General features: G+C 39.6%; 1 protein-coding gene across 4 annotated transcripts in view; it reads right to left on the minus strand.

Annotated features, from left to right (window-relative positions):
• Nucleotides 1–24,214, minus strand: part of POU2F1 (POU class 2 homeobox 1) — a 180,116-nt gene that overhangs the window by 80,692 nt on the left and 75,210 nt on the right. The window contains exon 2 of one of the 4 annotated variants that reach the window (XM_047704227.1): nt 14,176–14,184. The exons of 2 other annotated variants lie outside the window; for them this stretch is intronic. In XM_047704227.1, the coding sequence (XP_047560183.1) occupies nt 14,176–14,184 (9 nt within the window). Of the gene's footprint in view, nt 1–14,083; nt 14,187–24,214 lie in introns of those variants that run through there. One more of the 4 variants, XM_047704233.1, reaches the window with a different exon arrangement.

The following is a 24,214-nucleotide window of genomic DNA, read 5'->3' on the forward strand; positions in this document are numbered from 1 at the left end:
GCCCTTTCAGGGGCAGGGCCTTGGCAGTGTACTAACCACCCACCTCAGGCCAAGAGAGTGGCACAGGGCCTCTGCATAGCAGGGGGTCTAGAGCTCACTGGCTGACAGAGGCTGCTATCCAGAGAGGGACCCCTGTCCCCTCTGCTGCAAGTCGTTCTTTGTCCTCACTCCAGGAACAGGAAGAGGGGCAAGCGGAGGCAGTGCTGACATGCAGCTGTCCAGAGTGACGGGGAGCCTCACCCATGCAGCGGATTCGTTACAATGGGAAGGACAAGAAAACTCCCATTCGCCGCCTCGATGTAGGTGTTCTGCGCATTCTAAAAGGCAGGTCTAAATACTAGAAGACTGCCCAGGCCTCTACAGATGGACTGCAGGAGGCTGGCTACCATCCATCTCTCCCCTGTACTCCCCCAATCATGGCAAAGTTAGACCCAAAAGAAGGGAAGAGACAGCTTTCCCACAAAGCTTGCATTCACTTTATTGGGCCCTCTGTCTGAAATAGCAGATTAAAACTTAATCTAAAAAGAATACCCTTCTAAAAATAGAAATTTCTGGGAAGTTTTGTAGGGCTGTCAGTCATTTCACTTTAGCACAAATTAATCCAATTCAACTGCTTTCCTTTAACACCTCATTGAGGAGTTGTAGGGTGGTAATAATTATTCCTATTGGAAAAAGGCCAGTAAATACTCTTATAAAATAAATGCTATTAGCTGACCTGTACTTGGGGGATGGGGAAAGGGTTCACAGAAAGCAGAAAATAGGAAATAGCATACAGTAGTATAAAAAGGAGCTGAAAGACAAAATTCACATACTTTAAAATCAGGCTTAAAGCTGAGGCTTTTATATTTTTCATTATTATTATTATTATTATTTTAGCAATTTCTACACCCATTGTGGGGCTTGAACTCCTGACCCTGAGATCAAGAGTCGCATGCCCCTCCAGCTGAGCCAACCAGGCACCCCTGAGCCTTTGCTTTAAGAATGGGAAGGGGAAAAAAAAAAAAAAGAAGAATGGGAAGAAATGCTCTTCCAGTGCCAGAATTCATGGCTCACAGCATCTGTATTAGAGTAATTTTTCACTCACGATCCTATGGCTAGTCTCGGTCTCATTAGAAAGGCAACTGAGGACAATAACAACTCAATGACAAACTAGATTTTAAAAACACATCTTTTGAGTATGAGGGAACAGAGGCAGGCCTGTACTCCACCGACCTCACTTATCAAATTCCAACCTGGTCACAGGCCAGATGAACTGACTGTACACCCCTGCACTGGCCATCCAGCTAGTCCGGGGAACAGGAAGGTATAATCGGCAACTGGTCGCCAGCATATCCTGTCTGCCTCTCGGTAGGATTTTTCATCTCCTAGCTCCACTGCTTTCACGCCTAGGCAATCTCAATTGCCTTTTTATTTTTTAAAGATTTTATTCATTTATTTGACAAAGAGAGACACAGGGAGAGCAGGAACACAAGCTGGGGGAGTGGGAGAGGGAGAAGCAGACTCCCCGCTGAGAAGGGAGCCTGACGTGGGGCTCGACCCCAGGCCCCTGAGATCATGACCCGAGCCAAAGGCAGATGCTTAAGGACTGAGCCACCCAGGCTCCTGCAATTGTCTTTTTAATTCTCACCTATTTTCAAAATCTACCACTACTTTAATCTCCTCGCCAGCTTCTTTACAGAAAAAAATGACACTGCTTCAGCAGATGCTCAGTAATACAAAAATGTTTTATGAGCTCAAGAATTATAAACTGTTATCTTACCAAAAACCTCACCCAAAACTCATCACCCATAGAAAGCCTAAAATAATTTACTAAGGCTCAAATATGAAAGAACGTTCAGGATCTGGAAATTTCTTAGATCCAAAATCAAGTGATGGGTATCAGCACTGCCACTATTCCTCTGCACGGAATATCACAGTATATGTGAATGATATCCCCCCCACCCCAAGACTGCAATATGGAATTTCAGAGCTTAAGAGGAACAGATTTAAGAAAACAATGTCTGCTGTATTTACGAAAAATCCTCGATGGGCAAACACCGAAACCGAATCTATTTTTATCATTCTGGCAAATAAGCATTGCCCGATAACAAGAGATCAGAGGGATGATTTTCCTTCCTAAAAACCAAACTGAGGCCTAGAGAATGACTCGCAGGTCACACTACTAAGTGGCAGAGAAAGCAGGGGCTAAAGGACATAACAAGGAGACGTGAGAGGAAAGTTTAAGTAAAATAAAATATGCTGAAATTCTTATTACCCATGACACGGAGATTTGTAGTTGGTCGATTAAAAAGGTCAACTTAAATATTATAAAACCATTATATCATAAACATTTCATGTTAACAGAAAGTACATAAGCATACATTTATTTACTCATCTTTTGATGGTGGACCAAAGCCTTTGCTTTAAAATTGAATCCACTCATTTGAGTTTCCTCTTCTTTTCTGGGTGAATCATATCCTTTAATACTTACTCCAGTATTTTCAGTTTCAATTTCTTGAGCTTTGTTTTTCAAGATTTTCATATTTTACATATATATTAAGACTATAAAAACTATAAAATTCAAGAAGAATTTCATGAAACAATGCTCTTTCTTAGATGTAGTACAATATGATACATATTTTTTAACTGCTGATTTCAATCTACTGAATTGACTTCATGACCCACAGATTGAAAAACTGCATTAAAAGTAAGACAAGGGGCGCCTGGGTGGCTCAGTGGATTAAGGCCTCTGCCTTTGGCTCCAGTCATGATCCTGGGGTCCTGGGATCAAGCCTCGCATTGGGCTTCCTGCTCGGTAGGGAGCCTGCTTCCTCCTCTCTCTCTCTACCTGCCTGTGATCTCTGTCTGTCAAATAAATAAATAAAAATCTTAAAAATATTTTTTAAAAAGGTAAGACAAGAACGCAGGGCGCCTGGGTGGCTCAGGCAGTTAAGCAGCCCACTCCTGGTTCCGGCTCAGGTCATGACCTCAGGACCCTGGAACAGAGCCCGGGCTGGTCCCTGTGCTCAGCGAGGGTCTGCTTGAGGATTCTCTCTCCCTCTCCCTCGCTCCTCTACCCCCTGCATACACACTCTCTCTCTAAAATAAACCTTTAAAAGAAAAAGGCAAGAACTTAAAAGACACATCAAGCACTGAGAGCACAGAATCTTTTTCTTTCTTTTTTAAAGAACAATTTATCCCTAATATTTTACAGCTCTTTTCTCACATCTAATTCAGCAGTATTTTCAGTAATTATCTTTTATCTACTCTTTTCAAAACATTCAACTTAAGTTTTCACAGAGACGTCATCTCCTCCTTTTCTCTTCCTTAGTTGATATGATAACGGTTTAAACCGTGGAACTAAGTGAGAGTCCAACCGGACGGGACAGGCTTGGGAGCCCAGACAAGGACCGGTGCTGCGGGCCGGCCGGCCTCCGAGGGGCGGCAGATGGCACAGACAGACAGACGGCACACAGCACAGACAGACGAACGCGTTCCGCTCCCTGCAGGGCATCAGCGCGTTCGAGGCAGGAACCGTGCAGGCAGCCGTGAGTCCGAGGAGTCCTTCGGCCTGGTTCGCTAGGAAAGCCACCCCACGGGACAGCAGCGAGTTCCAGGGAAGAGGCTGGAGCTTCTGCGTTTTCCCTTAACTTCTGCCAACACACGGACCACCATCGTGCACCGAGCCCACCCGCCGCCCAGTCGAACACTGCGGCCACCTTTAGTAGACGCATCACTGGAGAATTCAATCCTGCATTTCTTGGTTGTGAAGTTTGAATTCCGCACAGCTCTACGGAAGGGTCGCCTTCACACGGCATGCGCCTGTCCAGCTCACCCTGTCATCCAGTTTGATTCTGTAACTGTCTTTTGTTTTTTCTAGTTTACGGAGTTTTGCAAAGTCACTGATTTCATGCACGAGCACATTCAACAAGTACTGACTCGGTGCCACTGGGCAGTGGGACAGGAAGTGGGGGCACAACGCTGCGGCACAGAATGCTTACAACTGATTAGAAAGAAGTACTGGACAATCACCCCAAACACGACCACCAAGTAAGAAGATTCCACGGAGGAGAACAGCAGGTGACGACACGGCTTTAACACAGGCCTACAGCCTGTCTTGACATCTCTGGCTAATATTAGAGTTCTCCTAACAACTGCAATGTGACTTCTCTGATTCCATTTCTTAAATCCATGAAATACAGGCTTTTATTTATTGTGTTTTATTTGAAACCCCATGCTGCTTAATGATTCCCACCCGTCCCTTTGAACTATTAGGTATCATCTACGATATCGGTGATGTGTCCTCTCTGTGTGTCTCTTACTCTCGGTTTCATAAATTTGTGTGAAGAGACATGGGTAATAAGTATCCCAGAGTCTATGTGAAATAAAAATTTAAAGACACATTTCTCTACTCAACTAATGAAGATGTTCTTCTGACTAATCAGATGTTACTAATACATTTTAACAATGTCAACAGATTCCATAAACATGTACTGACTGCCAATCTCTCAACAGTATCTCTCCTCCCTGAACTCATGAGAAGTCTATCCACCTAACGTATAAAGACAGGTTCAAAAGTTATGACCTCAGATCTTCCTTTATTCCCCTCCTTGTCAGGTAACTACTTGTTTCTCCAAAACCATAAAGCAATGACAGTATCTCTTTTTGTTTGAAATAGTTCATCCTACAATATGGTATCAAATCCAAGCAAATGACATTGGTATAAAGGGTATGTGTAGTTCTGTCATCTTATTGTCACATGTGTAGGTAGACCACAACACCACCACTGCAATCACAATACAGGAGAACCATTTCATCACAAAGAATTCCCTCCTGCTACCCTATTATGGCTGTACTCATTCCTCCCCTTCTGGCTATTCTGAATCCTTGACAACCAATCATCTGCCATCCACCTTTACAATTTTGTCATCTTGAGAATATTATAAAAATGGAATCATATATGACAAATTCAGGTTGGCATATTTTATTCAACATAATACCCTTAAGATCTAATCAAGTTGTCCTGTGTGTCAACAGTTCATTCCTTTCTACTGCAGAACAGAATATTCCATAGTATGGATGTACCCTAATCTGTTTAACCATTCACCTATTGAAAGACTTTCAGTCGTTCCCAGTTTGGAGTTATTACCAAAAACGGTGCTACAAACTTTCATGTTCGGGATGTACACGGGGTCACAAGCTCCACACTGGGAGAAAAGGCTGCAAAGGACCTGTCTGGTAAAGGACTCTCGTCTATAATATATAAAGCACTTCGTGTATATGTTTTTACGTGGACAAATTTTTATTTCTCTGGGATAAATGCACAGAAGTGATACTGCTGGGTCACATGGTTAAGTGTATATTTAGTTTTTGAAGAAATTTCCAAATATTTTCCAGAATGGCTGTACCATTTTAGGATTCCACAAAGTATGGGAGATCCGGATTCTCCAAATCTACACCAGCATTTGATATTATTACTTTTCATTGTAGCTGTTCTATTAGGTGTGTAGTGACATCGCACAATGGTCTCAATCTCCATTTCCCTAAAAAACAGCAATACGGAATGGATTTTCATACGCTTATTATTTGTTTATCCTTCTCAGTGACATGTCTATTCAATTCTTTTGGATTTTTCTAAAAATCCCCAAATCTCCCTTTTCTAAAGGACTGTTTCGATTTCTAGAACTGAGTTTCACTGTGTGTGGGAGGGGAGGTCTAAGTACAGCTGACACATGTTATATCAGTTTCAGGTACATAACACAGTGATTCAACAAATTTATATGTCACCTATGCTCATCACAAGTGTAGCTACCACCTGTCACCATCCAACACTACTACAATACCATGACTATTTTCCCTACGCTGTCTTTTACTCCTGTGATTTGTTCATCCCATACCTGGAAGCCCAGATCTCTCAGTCCCCTCCCCCATTTGTGCCTATTCCCCCCAACCCCTTCCCCTCTTGCAACCATCAGTTTTTTTCTATATTTATAGGTCTGATTCTGCTTTTTTTCTATATTTATAGGTCTGATTCTGCTTTCATTTGTTTCTTAGATTCCACATGTAAGTGGAATCATATGGTATCTGTCTTTCTCCGTCTGACTCATCTCACTTAGCATAATGCCTTCTAGGTTTGTCTGTGTTTTCACAAGTGGCAAGATCTCATCCTTTTTATGGCTGAGTAATATTTCATTGTGTGGACAAATACCACAACTTCTTTCTCCATTATCAGTGGCCATTTGCGCTGCTTCCACATCTTCGCTATTATAAATAATGCTGCAATAAACACAGGGATTCATGTATCTTGTTGAATTAGTGTTTTCTTTGGTAAATATACAGTAATGGAATTACCAGCTCATATGGCAATTGTATTTTTAATTTTTGAGGAACATACATACTGGTTTCTGCAGTGGCTGCACCAATTTACATTCCCACCGAGAGTATATGAGGGTTCCTTTTCCTCCATAGGGCTGTGTTTTGTGAGCTCTTTACATATTGTAGTTATCAGCCTTTTATCAGATATGTGCTTTGCAAATATTTTCTCCCACTGTGGAGCTTGCCTTTTCATCCTTTTAATGGACACAGCAAAATATTTTAATTTTGATAATGTCTAATTTATCAATTTTTTCCTTTTGTAGGCTGTATTTCTGCTGTCATGTGTTTTGGGTTTTTGTTCTAAGATTTATATTTAAGTCACCCCTACTCCCAACATGGGGTTTGAACTTATAACCCCAAGGTCAAGAGAAGCATGCTGCACTGCCTGAAGCAGCCAGGTGCCCCTCTGGGGTCATGTTTAAGAACTATTCATCAAGTCCTCTGTTCTACAGGTTTCCTTCTATGTTTTTTTCCTAGTGTGAACAGTAAAGGTGGGTTTTTTTTTTTTTTAATTCTTTTAAAATTGTTTGTCAAAAAGATTTTCCTTCCTCTGTTTGCTCCAAATGTTTTCGTACCTTAGTCACAAATTAGTCATTTATACCTGTGTAGACCTATTTTGGGTTTTGTTTCTGTTCCAATGATTAATGTGTCAATTTCTTCACCAATATCCTCAGGCTTCATTCTTGCAACTATGTAAGAAGTCTTGAAGTTAAAGAAACTGCTTTACTACCAGCATTTGTAGTCTTTGGTACACAAGTCCTAAGTATATTCTGTTGATTTAAAACTACATATTTCATTACTTTAGCCATTCTTTTAGGGTAGGTCTACCAGAGATGAATGCTTTGTTTTCCTTCATCTAAGAATGTCTTGATTTCCCGTTCACTCCTGAAGGATATGTCTGATGAATACAGAAGTTGGTATTTTTAGCTCTTTCTCAATACTTGAAAAATGTGATGCCACTGCCTCTTGGCCTCCATGGTTTCTGAGAAAAAATCCACTATCATTGGAATTGTTTTTCTCCATAGGGAAAGGCATCATTTCTCTCTCACTGTTTTCAGGATCTTTCCTTTGTCTTTAGTTTACCAACACTTTATTATTACTACTTTGGGTTTATATTGTTTAGAACTTGCTCAGACTCTAGAATCTATAGGTTTGTATCTTCTGACAAGTTTGGGAAGTTTTCAGCCAGTCTTTCTACAAGAATTTTTCAGACCACCTCCCTTTCCGTTCTCCTCCTCTGTGGTCTTTCTGTCACAGTCCCATAGGTCCCTGTGGCTCTGTTCATTTATTGTTCTATTTTCTCTTTTTTGTTCAAATTGGATAATTTCTACTGTTCTATGTTCCAGTTCATTCCGTCCCCTCTATTCTGTTGTGAGCCATCCACTGAGTTTTTGTTTCAGTTATTGTTGTTTTCAGTTCTAAAATTTTCATTTAGTTCTTTATATTTTCTGTATGTTTATGGAGGCTTTTTGTTTCTAGGCTGAAACTCTGCATTTTATTTTTCCTTTCCTTCTTTTTACTGTTTTGGTGAAGAAATTAGTAGTGGAGTGCTCTAAGAATAATGGGAATATGCAGAAAAGACACAAAAGCAAGTTTGGAAGAACCTTCTATTGACTAAATTTCAGGCAATATGACAAAATAAATAGAAACAATAAATTGTAACCATTACTGGGGTGCTTGGCTCAGTCAGTTAAGTGTCAGTCAATTAAGCATCTGACTTTGGCTCAGGTCATCTCAGGGTCCTGGGATCAAGCCCCATGTTACACTCCTCACTCAGCAGGGAGTCTGCTTCTCCCTTTGCCCCCTCTGCCACCCCTCCCCCCACCCCGTGCTCACACTCTCTCTCAAGTGAATAAATGAAAGTCTTTTAAAAATTGTAATCATTACTCATAGGAATTCATGTTGATATAAATAAATAAACAGGGAGAAAAGAAGGTTTTTTTCCTTGTAGAATCCCAAATAATAAATATAGAAAGAATAATAGAAAGACAACATTTGGAAACCACCACCATCATCATAAGTTCAGTCGAAATGCTCTATCTAATAAAATATCTAAGGGGCGCCTGGGTGGCTCAGTGGGTTAAGCCGCTGCCTTCGGCTCAGGTCATGATCCCAGGTCCTGGGTTCAAGCCCCACATCGGGCTTTCTGCTCAGCGGGGAGCCTGCTTCCTCCTCTCTCTCTGCCTGCCTCTCTGCCTACTTGTGATTTCTCTCTGTCAAATAAATAAATAAAAATCTTAAAAAAAAAAATTAAAAAAAAAAAATATCTAATATCAAATAAAAATTTGATGATGAAAATGTAGTTTCCCTACAAAATATTAAGCAATTACAAAGGGAAGACGCAGCTTTACCGAGAAGCCTGGTAAGCATCACCGTAATGAAGCTATCAGTTAAGGTCACTTAGTCAAGGGACAAATCAAAATTGTGCACTACCAGAAAAGATGAAGTGAGAACACAATATCACTTCTGTGATATTCCTGCCATAGACGTAGAACCTGAATCTATCATGGGGAACTATCAGATAAACACAAATTCAGGGACGCGTGGGTCGCTCAGTATATTAAGCACCTGCCTTTGGCTCAGGTCATGATCACAGGGTCCTGGGATTGAGTCCCAGCGTCAGGCTCCTTGCTCAACGGGGAGCCTGCTTCTCCCTCTGCCTGCCACCCCCCTGCTTGTGCTCTCTGACAAGCAAATAAAATCTTTAAAGGGGCACCTGGGTGGCTCAGTAGGTTAAAGCCTCTGACTTCCGCTCAGGTCATGATCTCAGGGTCCTGGGATCGAGCCCCGCATTGGGCTCTCTGCTCAGTAGGGAGCCTGCTTCCCCCACGCCTGCCTGCCTCTCTGCCTACTTGTGATCTCTGTCAAATAAATAAATAAAATCTTTTTTAAAAACCCCAAAACCATAAAAAAATCAAAAACCACATAGACAAATTCAAAGATATTCCAGAAAATATATTCTTCCAAAGTATCACAGTCTTAAAAATCAATTAAAGACTAAGAAATATGATTGAAGAACAGTAAAGAGATAGGATAATTACATGCTGTGTAGAATCCTGCAGTAGGTACTTTTACTATGAAGGCATTTTTGGGACAACTTGCCAAATCTGAATCAGGTCTATGGATTAGTTGATAATAAAGTGATACCGCTAATTTCCTGCATTTTATGTCTGTATTGTGGCTCTGCAGCAGAATGTCCTTATTTATAGGATTATTCACTGAAGTACTGGGAGTGTTTTAAAATCAAAATAAAACAATAGCAAAGGAAAAAAAAAAGAAAAAAAGGGGAGGGAGCTCAACAAACTACCAGTGTTTTACTGTAATTCCAGTGGAGCCCTGCTTTCCCTATCCCTCGGAAGTCTCAGATTGCAAGGTGCACATTAACACAGACAGGAGCACAATTCTTACAGAATCACAAAATGCACAGATTATCCACGGTCAGAGCACACTTGAAACAATTTAAATAGTATTCTGATGGACATCTCGAGATATGGAGGAGTCCACACCATAAGGCTCTACACTGCATGAGTGAAAGTTCATGGGAGCACTGAGAACTGAACAACCTTTCCACAACCAGTAACATACCGCATACCCAAAAAAGAGCCTGAAACCTATCACAACCCCAAATTCTATTAACTACTACCTTATTTATTTATGTTCAAAGATTTTATTTACTTGAGAGAGAGTAAGAAAGAGAGAGAGAGCATGAGCAGGGCAGAGGGAGAGAGAAGCAGACTGCCAGCTGAGCAGGGAGCCCGATGAGGGGCTCGATCCCAGCATGACCTGAGCTGAAGGCAGCCGCTTAACTGACTGAGCCACACAGGCATCCCTCTATTAAATATTTTAGAATCTCATATAGTTTTAAATAAAATCTACCCAGACAAAAGGCAGTATCAGCAAATAAATTTTAAATATATTATATGTATCTATTTTTACATGCCTTTAAAACTTATTATTTTATCGGCACAACAATGTGGTATGTCTAACTTTCCTACTTAAGAGATGTTGACTGAAAGACTGTCTGTTATGGGTTGGACTGTGTCCCCCAAAAGAAGAGTGTGACCTTACTTGGAAATAGGGTCTTTGCAAATGATCGGGTTAAGAGGAGGTCAAGGGTGAGCCCCATTCCTATCGTCCTGGTATCCTTAGGGAAGCTTTAGACACAGATAAATAACAGAGGCAAGACAAGAAGGAAGACATGAAACATGCTCCCTCACAGCCTTCAAAAGGAACCAACCCTGCTAATACCTTAATCTTGAAGTTCTAGCTTCAGAACCATGAAGTAAGAAATTTCTGTTGTTTAAGCCACCTGGTTTGTGGTACCTTGCGATGGCATCCCTAAGAAACTTAATGCAACAGCTGAACCTCAACTTCCTCATTTGAGAAATGAAGATTATGCTATCACCCATGTTTGCTCTTAAAATTAAAATGAGAATATAAATTATTTTGAAAATAACCAAGAATTTAAAAAACGATAATGGTATTGTTATGTGCTAGAAAATTTAATAAATACCATTGTCGAGATTTTTCTTCTATTATAATAAAAAATTTAAGTGATACTCTTGAACATTTCTGGGGTTTTTTTCCTTTTTTTTTTTTTTTCCATTTCTGTGTTTTTTAACTGACTTTTAATCCACAGGCCCCAAGATCACCTTTGCTGTACATGGTAAGAAGAGAGTCTTAATAATGTTACAATTAGGGGCGCCTGGGTGGCTCAGTGGGTTAAAGCCTCTGCCTTCGGCTCAGGTCATGATCCCAGGGTCCTGGGATCGAGCCCCGCATCGGGCCCTCTGCTCAGTGGGGAGCCTGCTTCCTCCTCTCTCTCTCTGCCTGCCTCTCTGCCTACTTGTGATCTCTGTCAAATAAATAAATAAAATCTTAAAAAAAAATAAATAAAATAATGTTACAATTATCTGGACATGGCTGATTCCTGCTTTTTTTCTCATGCTTTAATCCTTAAATAACACTTAAGAAGTGTAATTTTTCTTCTTTGCAATCATTTTTGAAAATACATTTTATTGAGTTATATTTGACATACAAAAGCCGTATATATTTAATGTATACAACTTGGTAAGTTCAGCGGTTAGTATATTCCTCTGAGAGTACAAACAAGGCCATAAACTTGGCCATGACCTCCAAAAGTTTCCTCCCCTCCTTTTTCTTCATTAAAAACTGCATGTGTAGCAAGAGCACTTCACCTAAGATCTACCCTCTGTGCAAATTTTTAAGTATTACAGGGAAGTACTGTTAACTACAGTTTTCTGAAAATTTAAAACTTGACCCCCCCCACCAAAACCAAAAAACAAACAAACAAACAAACAAAAACCCCCCAGAAAACCGATGCCCTTCTGATCACATAAGCACCAAAACAGCAACCCCAGGTGGTTGTGATTCAGAGCACTGGAAACAGGAGCATTTGGTGCTGCTGAAAGCAAACGATGAAAGAATATGGTGGATTAACAAGACGATCGTCCAAACAAAAGCAACGTCTAATTCTGTACACAGCACTTCTCTTGGCTCTACTTCCCGTACTTCCACACTTCTGCTAAAACTGTGCCTCGAAGATGCCCCACGGAGTCGGGATTCAACACACACTTGCAGCCCCAGCCCCGCCTCACCTCCTTCCCGTCTACTCTGATGATGAGCAGCTCTAAGAAATATGAAGGCAGGTAAGCAACTCCGGAATCTTCTCAAAACGTCACTGTATCGGTAAGTTTCATACCATCTTTGCAAGCTCCGGTTAGAAAGAATTTAACAAAACAAACAATAAAATCTGCCCGTGTATCTCACCTTTCATCCTGTCTCAACATATGACCGCCCCAAGTAGAAAGATACCAGGCAATGTAATTACGTTTCTCATTTCGACGGTACAGATTAAAATGCACACAAACTACCTTTCTTTGCTGTAAGTTCTCCACACTACCAGAAATAAAACAGTTACCTCACACGATCTGCTAATAAAGTGTATTTTTACTATCTCATCGCCTACATTCTAAGCATTCCCACCCTCCTTGGGCCAGGCAGGTGACGGTGGTAAATGGGAGATTTGTGGGGAAAGGCGAGTCTCAGGGGCTAAGTCAGGTTTTAAGGCAAAGATACACCTGGTTTGGGCAAACTCGGGTACGCTGGGTACTTTAGTAAAGAAGACGGCATTTTCTTTGTACTTTCATCATTACCGTTTCATTTCAGGTAATAACCTTTTACTTATCCCCCAGCCAGTCAGTCAGACACTTGAAATGTATTAATTTTCGAATGATACTCCTTGCTGTAACACTGATTTCTTTCATTAACATTTAACTAATTTTGAAAGGTCTGTCTGAAAAATACTTTAGAAAAATAATAACTGCTCACTGATTGGTTATAATAAGTAAAAACATGGAGACAAATGTTCCATCACAGGAAATACACCTTTCAACTTGCTCTAGTTAGTGTAGTTTAAGCACATGTTTAGAATATACAAATATTTTATAAACACCTTTCTTTTGTAGAGGGGCGTAAGACCTACACATTTAAATGACATTATAAAAAGAGCTAATATGAGTCTTAAGGTTAAAATCATTAGAGAGGAGACATGGTTTCTCTGCATTACCTCAATATGTCCCTACAATGCTCAGATTTTTGGATGGCTGAATTATGAGAGGAAATTATTCTATAATCAGCAATAGTTAACATGGGATAGGCTGGATTTATGATTGAGTTTTAATTCCAAAAGTCAACAGGCTTCACAGCTTAGTAATGCACAGCTTTTAAGTCTGAGAGCACTGGGTTTTAAACTCCACTTCTAAACATCCTAAGCTACAGCACTCTCTTTGAAAGCCTCAGTTTCCTTTTCTGCAAAAAAGGTGCAAAATATGCCCAAGGGTTCACCTCAGGCTTAAATAAAGTGTATCTAAAAGCTTTAATGGTACCTAGTAGCTTATTAATGTTAATACCATTGTTAATAAAGTATTCTATGTGGCATATATATATAGATCCATTTTGTCTTCTCTGTTCCTAAATTAACATTTTAAGTCATACATTAGACCCATATGAAAATGCCGTTATGATTTGTTTACTCTCTTAGGCATGTTAATTTTTACTTAAGGTACTTAAAAAATAAGAATTTTTAAAAGGCACTAGAGTAGGAATCAAAATATGTAGGCTCTGATCTAAAGTTTGACCTCAGCTCTATACCAGCTAGCTCAACTTTCTTAAGCAAGTTACTTGATCTCGCTAATCTTCACTTAGGTCATCCGTAAAATGAAAAAATGTAGGTTTAATATTCTGATTACTAGATTCTGTAAAACTATTATTTACAAAGTACTATTAAACTGCCACATAGGGGTTACTGCTAATGTTATATTATCCAAATAAAGAGAAAACTTAGTATATTTATGTACACTATTTGCACCAACTTCACAACTTTTTCCAAAACCAAACAAAAATGTCCCCAAAACACAAACAAAATGAAACAAAAGAAAGCACCCAGCACAGCCTAATCTAGTACTAGGGCCAATCCTAAACTGTTTTCTGTCGCCGGCTAGGTCATGGGCATTCTAAGGATCACTCCATCACATCAATAAATATCAAACAAATTTCAGAGCTAATATCATATATATATATATATATATATATATATATGGTAAGTTATTTTTATAGTCATTCCACAAAATTAAAGGCACTCATCATAAACACCTGGATTTATCAGAGGCTACTTAATTAATAGCTTTTACGAGCAGAAAATATTTACCAGGTATAGAAAGACTGCATTCTTTCTTTGAATTGATTCATTGAAAACTGAGAGTAGTTTGGTAATTAAAAAGGCAGGAAAGCTCTTCTTACTTTTCCAGTCTATGAATACAAAAAGAGAAAAAGGCAATACTGAGTAAACTGCATAAAATAACCTGACACTTTAAGGGGGAACAATTATACGCAGTGAGGAACACTGGACCACCCGTGGGGGTGTAGTTCGCTGCCTGAGCACGCGCGACTGGAGGCGCGCCCCGCTCTTGTGCTGCGTCCTCATCTGCCAGATGGGGATACTAATACTGTCCTTACTTCAGAACGTGGAGGTGAATTAGAAGATCCTTGGAACATGTATTACAAGGTGCTACTCTCTCATAAAGCCGAATAAAATAGCCTACTTTTTTCTTTAAAGAGTATATTTCACTAATAAAAAAAAGGTCCCCAAATCCAATGTTACCTCCTTCCAAATTTACAAGTACCTACTTGAACTGGCTTTATACACACACACATCCACACACCATATACACACACACATATGTTCACAGGTGACAGATCAACATACACTACCATCATTGCAAAATATTCTGAAAAAAAAAAAAAGGTACAGGATTACATTTTTGTCTCTAGAAAACAAGAAATACTTGGCACACACAAGTATGGAAATTCACCATCACTCGCTGATCACCACACTCTGCCAGAAAACCTTAGAATTCAGACCAGTAGAAAGTTCAAGCAGCCTTAACCAAGGAAGAGGAGTCGGTACATGCGCTGACTCTCATTTACCATACACCTGTACCATGTAGCTATGCCTGAATTAGCATAACTAATTAGTACAACTAGGATAAGTCAGTATAACTGAGTACTGAAACTTATTAGTAAAGAGCACCTAAATTTTATGTATCTGTGCTCTGTAACTCTGTGCTCACGTAACTAGTCCATATAATTTTTTTCTATACATTCAGTGATGGACCTAACCATTTATGAAACTCTGAAACAAGGCTTAAGTTCAATGGCACAAACAAAATCCAATACGTAAATAGTTCCAACTGCCTTCTTTAAAAAAAAGTTATTTTTGTGAGAGAAGGGGTTCACAGTAGCTAACACTTGAAAGTAGAGATCAACACAAAATTCTGCCGTAATTCTGCAACTGTGGTCAAAAACTAAGACATGTGATTACAATGTATAACTGGAAAGAAATTAAATTCTTTCTTTCTTGAAAAAGAGTCTGATCTACATGCACTTTAAATTATTTAAGAAAATTTTAAAATCATAAAGATATTTAATTATGAATATATATTGGAATATTTAAAAGGATATTCCCAGGGGCTGCCTGGGTGGCTCAGTGGGTTAAGCCACTGCCTTCGGCTCAGGTCATGATCTCAGGGTCCTGGGATCGAGTCCCACATCGGGCTCTCTGCTAGGCAGGGAGCCTGCTTCCTCTTCTCTCTCTCTCTCTCTACTTGTGATCTCTCTCTCCATCAAATAAATAAAATCTTTAAAAAAAAAAAAGATATTCCCAAAACAAAAACAAAACACAATGAGACAAATACACAAAACAAATATAAACTTTAGCATATCGACCAACGCCCTCCAGAAACATGAACTATAATGAGTAAGGAAAACCCACCCCACTCTCCCTCTTTACACCAATATGATGGTTACAAATGACAAGCTCTTTCTGGCTGTCCATTGACAAGTCTATAGACCTTTCATTCTTTTGAAATTTCCCCAACTTAAATTGGATGCAAATAAACCAGGTGTGCTCCTTACAATAGTAATCCCGCTAGCCCCTATTGAGTTTCCATAGAAACATGCACAGCTGGCAACAGCAAAGGGTTGTACTGGCCTCAGACCGGTTTAAAGTTTCAATACTCACTGAGTGAAATAACAATTACCGTATCTTACTAAAGAACAAATAGAAAAAAAAAAAAAAATCCTATCTTTGGGATCATTTAGCAAAATAATGCCGGTATTTTCATCTAGGCCAAAAGTGGCTTTCAGCCCAGCAGCCATAATCAATGCATCTGTCAAAAGTTGAGAGATGTCAATCATCAAAAGGTAACTATTCTTTTACTAAAGAAATATAATTTGAGGGAGTATTCCCTGTGGGTCATGTAATGTAATAGCCAACAACCAGAGAGAAAGAAACAATACAGTCGAACCTAAACAGCAGTAAGTACCACGTATCTTCTCCTTAAACAAATTCAGTATGACTGTTCCTTGCTTTCATTAAACATAAATGTTTCACAATAGCGATTCCCAAAGTGCAGTACCGGATCAGCACCATCAGTATCATCTGGAAGTTACTAGAAACGTAAATTCTCAGGCCCCACGCCAGACCTACTGAATCAGAAACGCTGGGGGTTGGAGGCCCAGCAATCGGTTTTTTCAAAAAATGTAAAGGAAAACTCATGGGCCCCTGAACTGAGTCTGTTGGCTAGTAACTCATTGCCTAAAAAATACGATGCAGAGGTCAGCAGTGGTCCTACACATGCCCAGCACAAGAAAACAAGAGTTATACTGTCTGCTCGTGATACCTCAGGGAGAAGAGGGTCCTCGCACATAAGATACTCAACCCACTACCAGTTACAGTCCATTACCGATCACAACCTGTTTCTAATCACTGAGGTCTTCAGACATAGAGTAGCATATCTTATCATTTATTCCTTTATAATAAACAAATAATAATTTTTCCAAGATACCTAACATGTAGGTAGGTATAAGTCTGAAGTTTCTACTTGTAAGAGCTTCCCAAAAAAAAGGGCATACAAGAATGCATTCCTCCTATCTAACTCATTAGACACTTAATACGCTACAAAATACCCATTCATTTTTCCTTTAACTTAAGTTAAAGAAACCCCACTTATAATCCCTTCTCTATTTCCTTTAAGACAATGGGCAGCACTTTCTTCTTTCTTTGAAAGAAACACCGTGCTAGTGACATTAAAGTGACCAGAGACGAAGAGAGAAAACCATTGAGTAAATCAAATATGAAATATGCTGTTAGAACTAATGAAATAAGGCCAAATGAGCAGCTTTTCGTAGCTCATAATTAAAAATACACACAAAATAAATTTAACTAGAAGACTGATTTACACACCCCTCGTTGTAACTGTTAAATGTTGGTGCTGCTCAGGGTCTGTCCTCAGCCCATTCTCACTATACCAATGACTGTCAAAGTATTGTCTTGCTGCTACTAGTGGTCCAGAACTGATCCCAAAATGCTAATTATTGACTTAAAAAATTTTTCATTATTGAAGTGCAGTTGACATACAGTGTTGTCAGGTACAGCACAGCGACCGACAATGCCATACACTACACAGTGCTCTCCGTGAATAGTGTGGTCACCACCCGCCACCGACGACGTTATTACGCTATTACTGACTGTAATCCTTATGCTGTACTTTTCATCCCCATGATTCGTTTATTTCATCACTGAAGTCTGTACCTCTTAGTCCCCCCTTCACCTATTTGCCCCCCCCGTCCCCGCCGTGTCTCCCTCTGCTCTGGCACCACTTTGTTCTGTGTATTTTGAATTTATTTCTGTTTTCCGTTTGCACCTTTGTTTTGTTTTGAAGAGTTCACATATAAGTGAAATCGTAAGGTATTTGTCTTTCTCTGACTTACTTCACTTAGCATAATACCATCCATGTTGTCACAAAGGGAGAGATTTCTTTTAAAGGCTGAATAATCGTGTGTGTGTGTGTGTGTGTGTGTGTGATCACATCTTCTCCATTCATTATGGATAAAGCTGGGACACTTGGGTGACATATTCATCTTGGCCATTGAAAATAATGCTGCAACAAAGGGGTGCATATATCTTTCCTAATTAGTGTTTTCAGTTTCTCTGGGTAAATACCTAGTTGTGGAATTATTGTCTCATACAGTATTTCTGTTTTTAATTTTTTTGAGGAACCTCTATACTGTTTTTTACAGCAGCTGCTAATTCCATTCATTCTGACGTTTCACTCTGGACTACAGTAATAGTACATGCTGATGGCCACCCCAACTCTCCCCATTTGGAAATGGGCAATGCTATTTAGCAAATGACCTCAGCTCAAGGGAAAGATGTGAATGATCAATCCCAGCTACTGACTTGTTCAGGAATAGGTTATAATCCAGAACACGACTCAATTCTAGCCAATGAAATCAAGGACATAGCTCCTGAACCTTTCTGGGACAGTTAGTCTCACTTTTCATAGAAAGTAAGTGGCTACTCCCCATTCTCTAGATTCCAACAAGAAGGCGTACTTCTCTGCCTGCTGCTAGCAGGTGTTTTGCAGCCATCAGGGAAAGAACCCGAGGGCAAAGCAACACAGAGAGCCCAGGCTATTGACCCTGCAGCTCTGGGTCTCTCAATCCTGTGAGCCAAGCCAATTTCCTTGTGTTGAAGCCGGACTGAGTTTTCATTATCTGAGGTTAAAAGCAACCTACCAATAACATATACGTAAGTTATTTAGAGTTACTAATTTGGCGCTCATTGATTATAATTAGATGAGTTACTGGAGTCTGCTAAGAAATGTAGTTACCACTTATGTTAGAGGCAACTCTGCCAACCTCCTAATGTGCATGCACATACGTAATGCACAAACTGGAATTTCCAAAAATCTGGTCTTGTTAATTGTGCCTGGTCAATATTAAGTTATAGGTTTTCAGTCTCAACTATTCTTTCCTATTTCGTATATCAATTTAGTTATGTATTTGCACCAATACTTTTAGCTTATCAGATTTCACAAGAACAGCCTCCATGACAGAAGTCAGTAACGTTCAAATAGTTCCCATATTTCACAGTAAAGTGCTTTGCGTATAAGGAAGACCATGTTAGATGAGTTCTAGGTATGATTCCACTTTTATCGTACCTATAGGCACATGTAGGTACAGATTTACAACAAATGGTTAATTTTTAGCATATGCATCTGTTTTTTGGTTTCAAGAGATACATAGTTTTTGTGAAATTATTCTATTACTAAACGTTTCTTAGTTAAATTATTTATTTTTAATGCATTTGACATCAGTTTCATTTTTTTATTTTTAAAAATTTTATTTATTTATTTGACACAGAGAGAGATCACAAGTAGGCAGAGCAGAAGGCAAAGAAAGATGGGGAAGCAGGCTCCCTGCTGAGCAGAGAGCCCCATGCGGGGCTCCATCCCGCAACCCTGAGATCATGACCTGAGCCAAAGGCAGAGGCTTAACCCACTGAGCCACCCAGGCGCCCCAATACTGGTTTTAAATATAAAGATTTGTTATAATACGAGAAAGTTCTGTAATTAAGAGGAAACAAGCAAATACAAAGGAAGATTTTCCAGATAAAAAGCTCAGGTTGTGGGACGCCTGGGTGGCTCAGTTGGTTAAGCAGCTGCCTTCGGCTCAGGTCGTGATCCCAGCGTCTGGGGATCGAGTCCCACATCGGGCTCCTTGCTTGGCGGGGAGCCTGCTTCTCCCTCTGCCTCTGCCTGCCATTCTGTCTGCCTGTGCTCGCTCGCTCTCCTCTCTCTCTGACAAATAAATAAAATCTTAAAAAAAAAAAAATTTTATATAAAAAAAAAAAAAAAGCTCAGATTGCCCAAAAATAATATAAAACTGGATTTTTTTTTTGCCACCTCTACATTTTGTCTTAGTTTAGGGTCCCATTTTACCTCAAGGCAAAAAAGCTAACTGGAAGAACTTTCAAAATGCTGTCCTTGCTCGAACTTCATATAATAGCTTGTCAACTCATGACTCAACTGTAGAAGTAAATGAAATTTTTTACTTGTACTGTTTGTTTTGAGACAAAGTAATGGTTTTTTAATATGATGGCAGCCACTACAGACCCTTTCTGCACTACCTATAGTAGAAAGCAGCACCTCCAGAACATACCTGATTAAAGTTTTGACTTATTTCATAGTTGAACCATTCATCAGAAAACTACAACAAAAAATTAACAATGACACTCAAGGGGTTCAAAGTGGTAGACAGAAAGGCCTTCTGGTCAACGTGGTAGAGAGACAGACCTTCCACAACACATTCACATCACACTGGTTATGACAACATCAAGCAACCAGTTCCACAGGACACCGTTAAAAAAAAGAACATTTCATTAAAATTTTGGCCCCTGAAGTAAGGTTCATATGCCACAAAAATGAGGGCAGGACTTTCTAAAGCTCTAGATGAAAATCCTAAAGCCATTAACCTAATGGCAGATGATTCTATAACTTTGTATACTCAGTGCTCCCTCCGGAGAGTAAAGCCAAAATATGTTAGAATTGCTAATAATCTTCAAAGTAGAAAGTCAAGATAGCAATTCCAAACAATGAGGAATGGTTAACAATTATTAGAAAATGGATCGATAAATGGGGGCATTTTAGCTAAATTCGATCAAGAACCTATCTTGATTTAGGATTTAGTACATATTGTCATTCCTCCCTCTCCTAGAAAGATTGTTACAAAAGAGACTAAAAAGATAGAAAAACTATAATCTACCTGTAAGAAGGCTCACTAGCTCTTTCTCCCCAGTTCAGAGGTACTGAGAAGAGATAATTAAGGTAATGTAAGTGCATTTCCTAACGTGAATTGGAAAGAAAACAAGTTATGACAGTGTGCCAGGCAAGCTGGATGTGAGGAGCTCCCGGCCAGCGGCCCTTCTCCAGGGCAACCGGACTTCACCCGCCCACCACAAAGGAAGAAACCAGAGCACCCACAGTCATGTCGCTCAAATCATCTCCCACGACCTCACGCTATTTGGGACACAAAATGAGGCTATTAAAATTCTCTCTTCTGGGGTGCCTGGCTGGCTCAGTCGGTAGAGCATGTGACTACTGATCTCGGGGTTCTGTGCTCGAGCCCCGTGTTGGGTTCCAGAGATTACTTAAAAATAAAATCTTAAAAAAAAAATTCTCATGGGGCGCCTCAGTGGCTCAGTGGGTTAAAGCCTCTGCCTTCGGCCCAGGTCATGATCCCAGGGTCCTGGGATCGAGCCCCGCGTCGGGCTGTCTGCTCCGCAGGGAGCCTGCTTCATCTTCTCTCTCTCTCTCTCTGTCTGCCTCTCTGCCTACTTGTGATCTCTGTCTGTCAAAAAAATAAATAAAATCTTTAAAAAAAAAAAATTCTCTATCCTAAACTTGAATATGCTACTAAACAGATTTTATTTTCACTTTAGAAAACTTTGTCAACAATATGCTAACATGGTATAAAAGAGAAAGCTATGCTTCATTTTAAAGAGAGAAGTACCTAGCACCTCCTCCCACCCTGAGAAAATAAAACCTTAAAAAAATGTACTGTATTGTAGAACAGCCCGTACTTAGAAACCATCAACTATCCAGACATCTTTTCTTTTTTTAAACTATCCAGACATCTTACCATACTGGCTGGGCCCTTTTTTACAAACACACTACTTGTTTGTACTAAAATAATCTCAATACTAAGAAAAATTAGATAGGCAGATGAAGAGTACAGGCCACTAAAGAAAACAGAAGTGGCAGTTAATCATAACATAGCACACTGTGTACTCTTACCACCACTAAACCTTTTTCAGCGTTTCTCTACCATTTACAAAAATAGTTTAAGCACCACTGTCCTGTATCATTAGATTTAGAATCAAATCTAACATAAAAGGCAACCTTTATCTCTCCTGGCTCTTGCAAATAGCAAAGGATAAAAATCATAGGGTTTTAGAACAGAGAGAAATGTTAGCAACAATCTAACCCCTTCACTGGACAAACAAGGAAACTACGTGCAAGACAGCATGATTTACTTCAGAACACTTCATGAGTGACGGCACAGCTTCAATTCAGATCCACCTTCTGATTCTGGGTCCATATGAGTGCTCTTCACTCTGGCTACCCCCCCTTCAGAAATGCTTAAATTTTCCAAATATGACAAAGGCACTTTTTTAAAAAGCAGTCAATATCTATCTTTTTAAGTATGCCGACTATTGGTTAATTATTCTCCAAAGACTACCTCCATAGTAAACATTCATATATTCATTCATTTGTTCATTCAGGCACTCAAACAATTTTAAGAGATTATTATGTGTAATGCCCTGTACTCTGCTCCATGGGACCAGACATTAGACAGGATTCTGACCTTGGAAAGCTTCAGTCTGGCAGGCTGAAGAGCTAGAACAGACAGCACAGAACTCAGAGTAATAGCTTAAAAAAAAAAAAGGGGGTACAAATATATGTATATTTCAAAATAAAAGAGAAACATAGTTTTCCTGTGATTTTAAGGGTTTCTTATTTATGTAGAATAACTAAATAACTAGATATTTATGGAATTTAGTTTATTCTAAAGAAGAGACTAGATGCTTAAATTCTATAGCATAATTTAACATTTTGGATACTCCCTTTAAAGTTTCTTCCATGTATAAGAAACAATGATCATTTGTTATTCTCTCTTATCTCCCTCTGTAAAAAACTAGATTTATAATTCGACTAAGTTTAGCAAATATTTTAATGTTTTTATATTACAGTGGGGTCACTACAAACTGCCCAAATGAAAACAGAACACATGCCAGCAAACAAATCAAACATCTCCAACCAAACGTTACTGAGTTCACCGGCTGAAAACTGAACAGAGTAAAAATTACAGCAGCAACATTTGGGCCAGTAACAGATATGAATTGCAGTTATGACACTCTAGTGTGATTCTCACACCATTATAAAATCAAAATCAATTTCTACACAATGTAAGGTCATTTTAAACCACCACATTAATATGCTCCCGTAGCACTTAGAAACACCGGCTCATACGGCCCCACAGCCTTTGCAATTTCTGTTCCGTCAGCCTGGGAAGCTTCCTGCTCGGGAGGCTTCGTCTCTCTTCCAGGCTCTGATGGTCATCTCCTCAAAGAGGCCTTTCCTGACCATTCAACCCAAAACACATGCCCCTCTCCCCAAGTTACTATCATGTCACCCTATTTTAGTCTTTTTATGTGCTTCTGATAATTTTAAAACTCATTTACTTGCCCCACTAGAAGGCAAGCTTCCTGGGCACAGGCACCTTATTAATCTTGTTCTCTACAGCAACCTCAGTGCAGGCGAGAACCTGACAGGTGTGCAAAAAAATACCTGCTTGATAAATAAATGAATGGTGCCCAGAAAGTCCAATAAATGGTGGATCAAGGATATCAACTTAAGTCCACAAAACTCCTTAAAAGAAACTATTTCAGGAGTGCCTGGGTGACTCAGTGGGTTCAGCCTCTGCCTTTGGCTCAGGTCATGGTCTCTGGGTCCTGGGCTCAAGCCCTGCATCAGGCTCTCTGCTCAGTGGGGAGCCTGCTTCCCCCCTCTCTCTGCCTGTCTCTCTGCCTAGTGATCTCTGTCAAATAAGTAAGTAAAATCTTAAAAAAAAAAAAAAAACTTTCAAAAATATATAAAAATATGTGCCGAGAGAATTCATCTATTGACTTTGGCCCTCCTAACAAAATCCTACTGTAAGTATACTACTGATAGCATAGCTGAATTTCAAGATTTAGAAAAAATTCTGTCTAGCAAATACTTTTTTAGAGTCAGGACCATAAGAGAGAGAGTAGTTTCTGGTTGTGATGTTCTTGGCCAGTTAAAGAGTATCAAGTTCTATTTCATTTATTATTTTAAAATTTGCCCTAGATTAGCATGGGTTCTCAGAAACAATAAATCTAGAACTGTCTTTTAAATAATGGATGTAAAATCTGAGAACATTTTGAGTAGAAATTCAAATCTTCAAATAAAAATCAAGAGTGACATTTAAGGGGCACCTGGGTGGCTTAGTGGGTTAAAGCCTCTGCTTTCGGCTAGGTCATGATCCCAGGGTCCTGGGATCGAGCCCCACATCGGGCTCTCTGCTCAGCAGGGAGCCTGCTCCCCCCCCACCCGCCGCCTGCCTCTCTGCCTACTTGTGATCTCTGTCAAATAAATAAATAAAATCTTAAAAAAAAATGACATTTAAGATCTTGGTAAACAGGGGGTAAAGTTTGTTGATACCTAATTTAAAATTTGCTCTGCAACCAATAAATAGAAGTCTTTCAAGAAATTCAGCCATTCTAAATCACATCCAAGAGACTGAATGTGTCTCCTAACTTTGTAAAATAAGACTAACCATGTTGGGGAGTCCTGTTGAAATTCCAGCTTCCCTTGAAAAATTCTAAATTAAGGAGTCAGTGTCCCCCTTTGCCATG

Source organism: Lutra lutra, chromosome 15 (assembly GCF_902655055.1).
Source record: "Lutra lutra chromosome 15, mLutLut1.2, whole genome shotgun sequence".
NCBI lineage: Eukaryota > Metazoa > Chordata > Mammalia > Carnivora > Mustelidae > Lutra > Lutra lutra.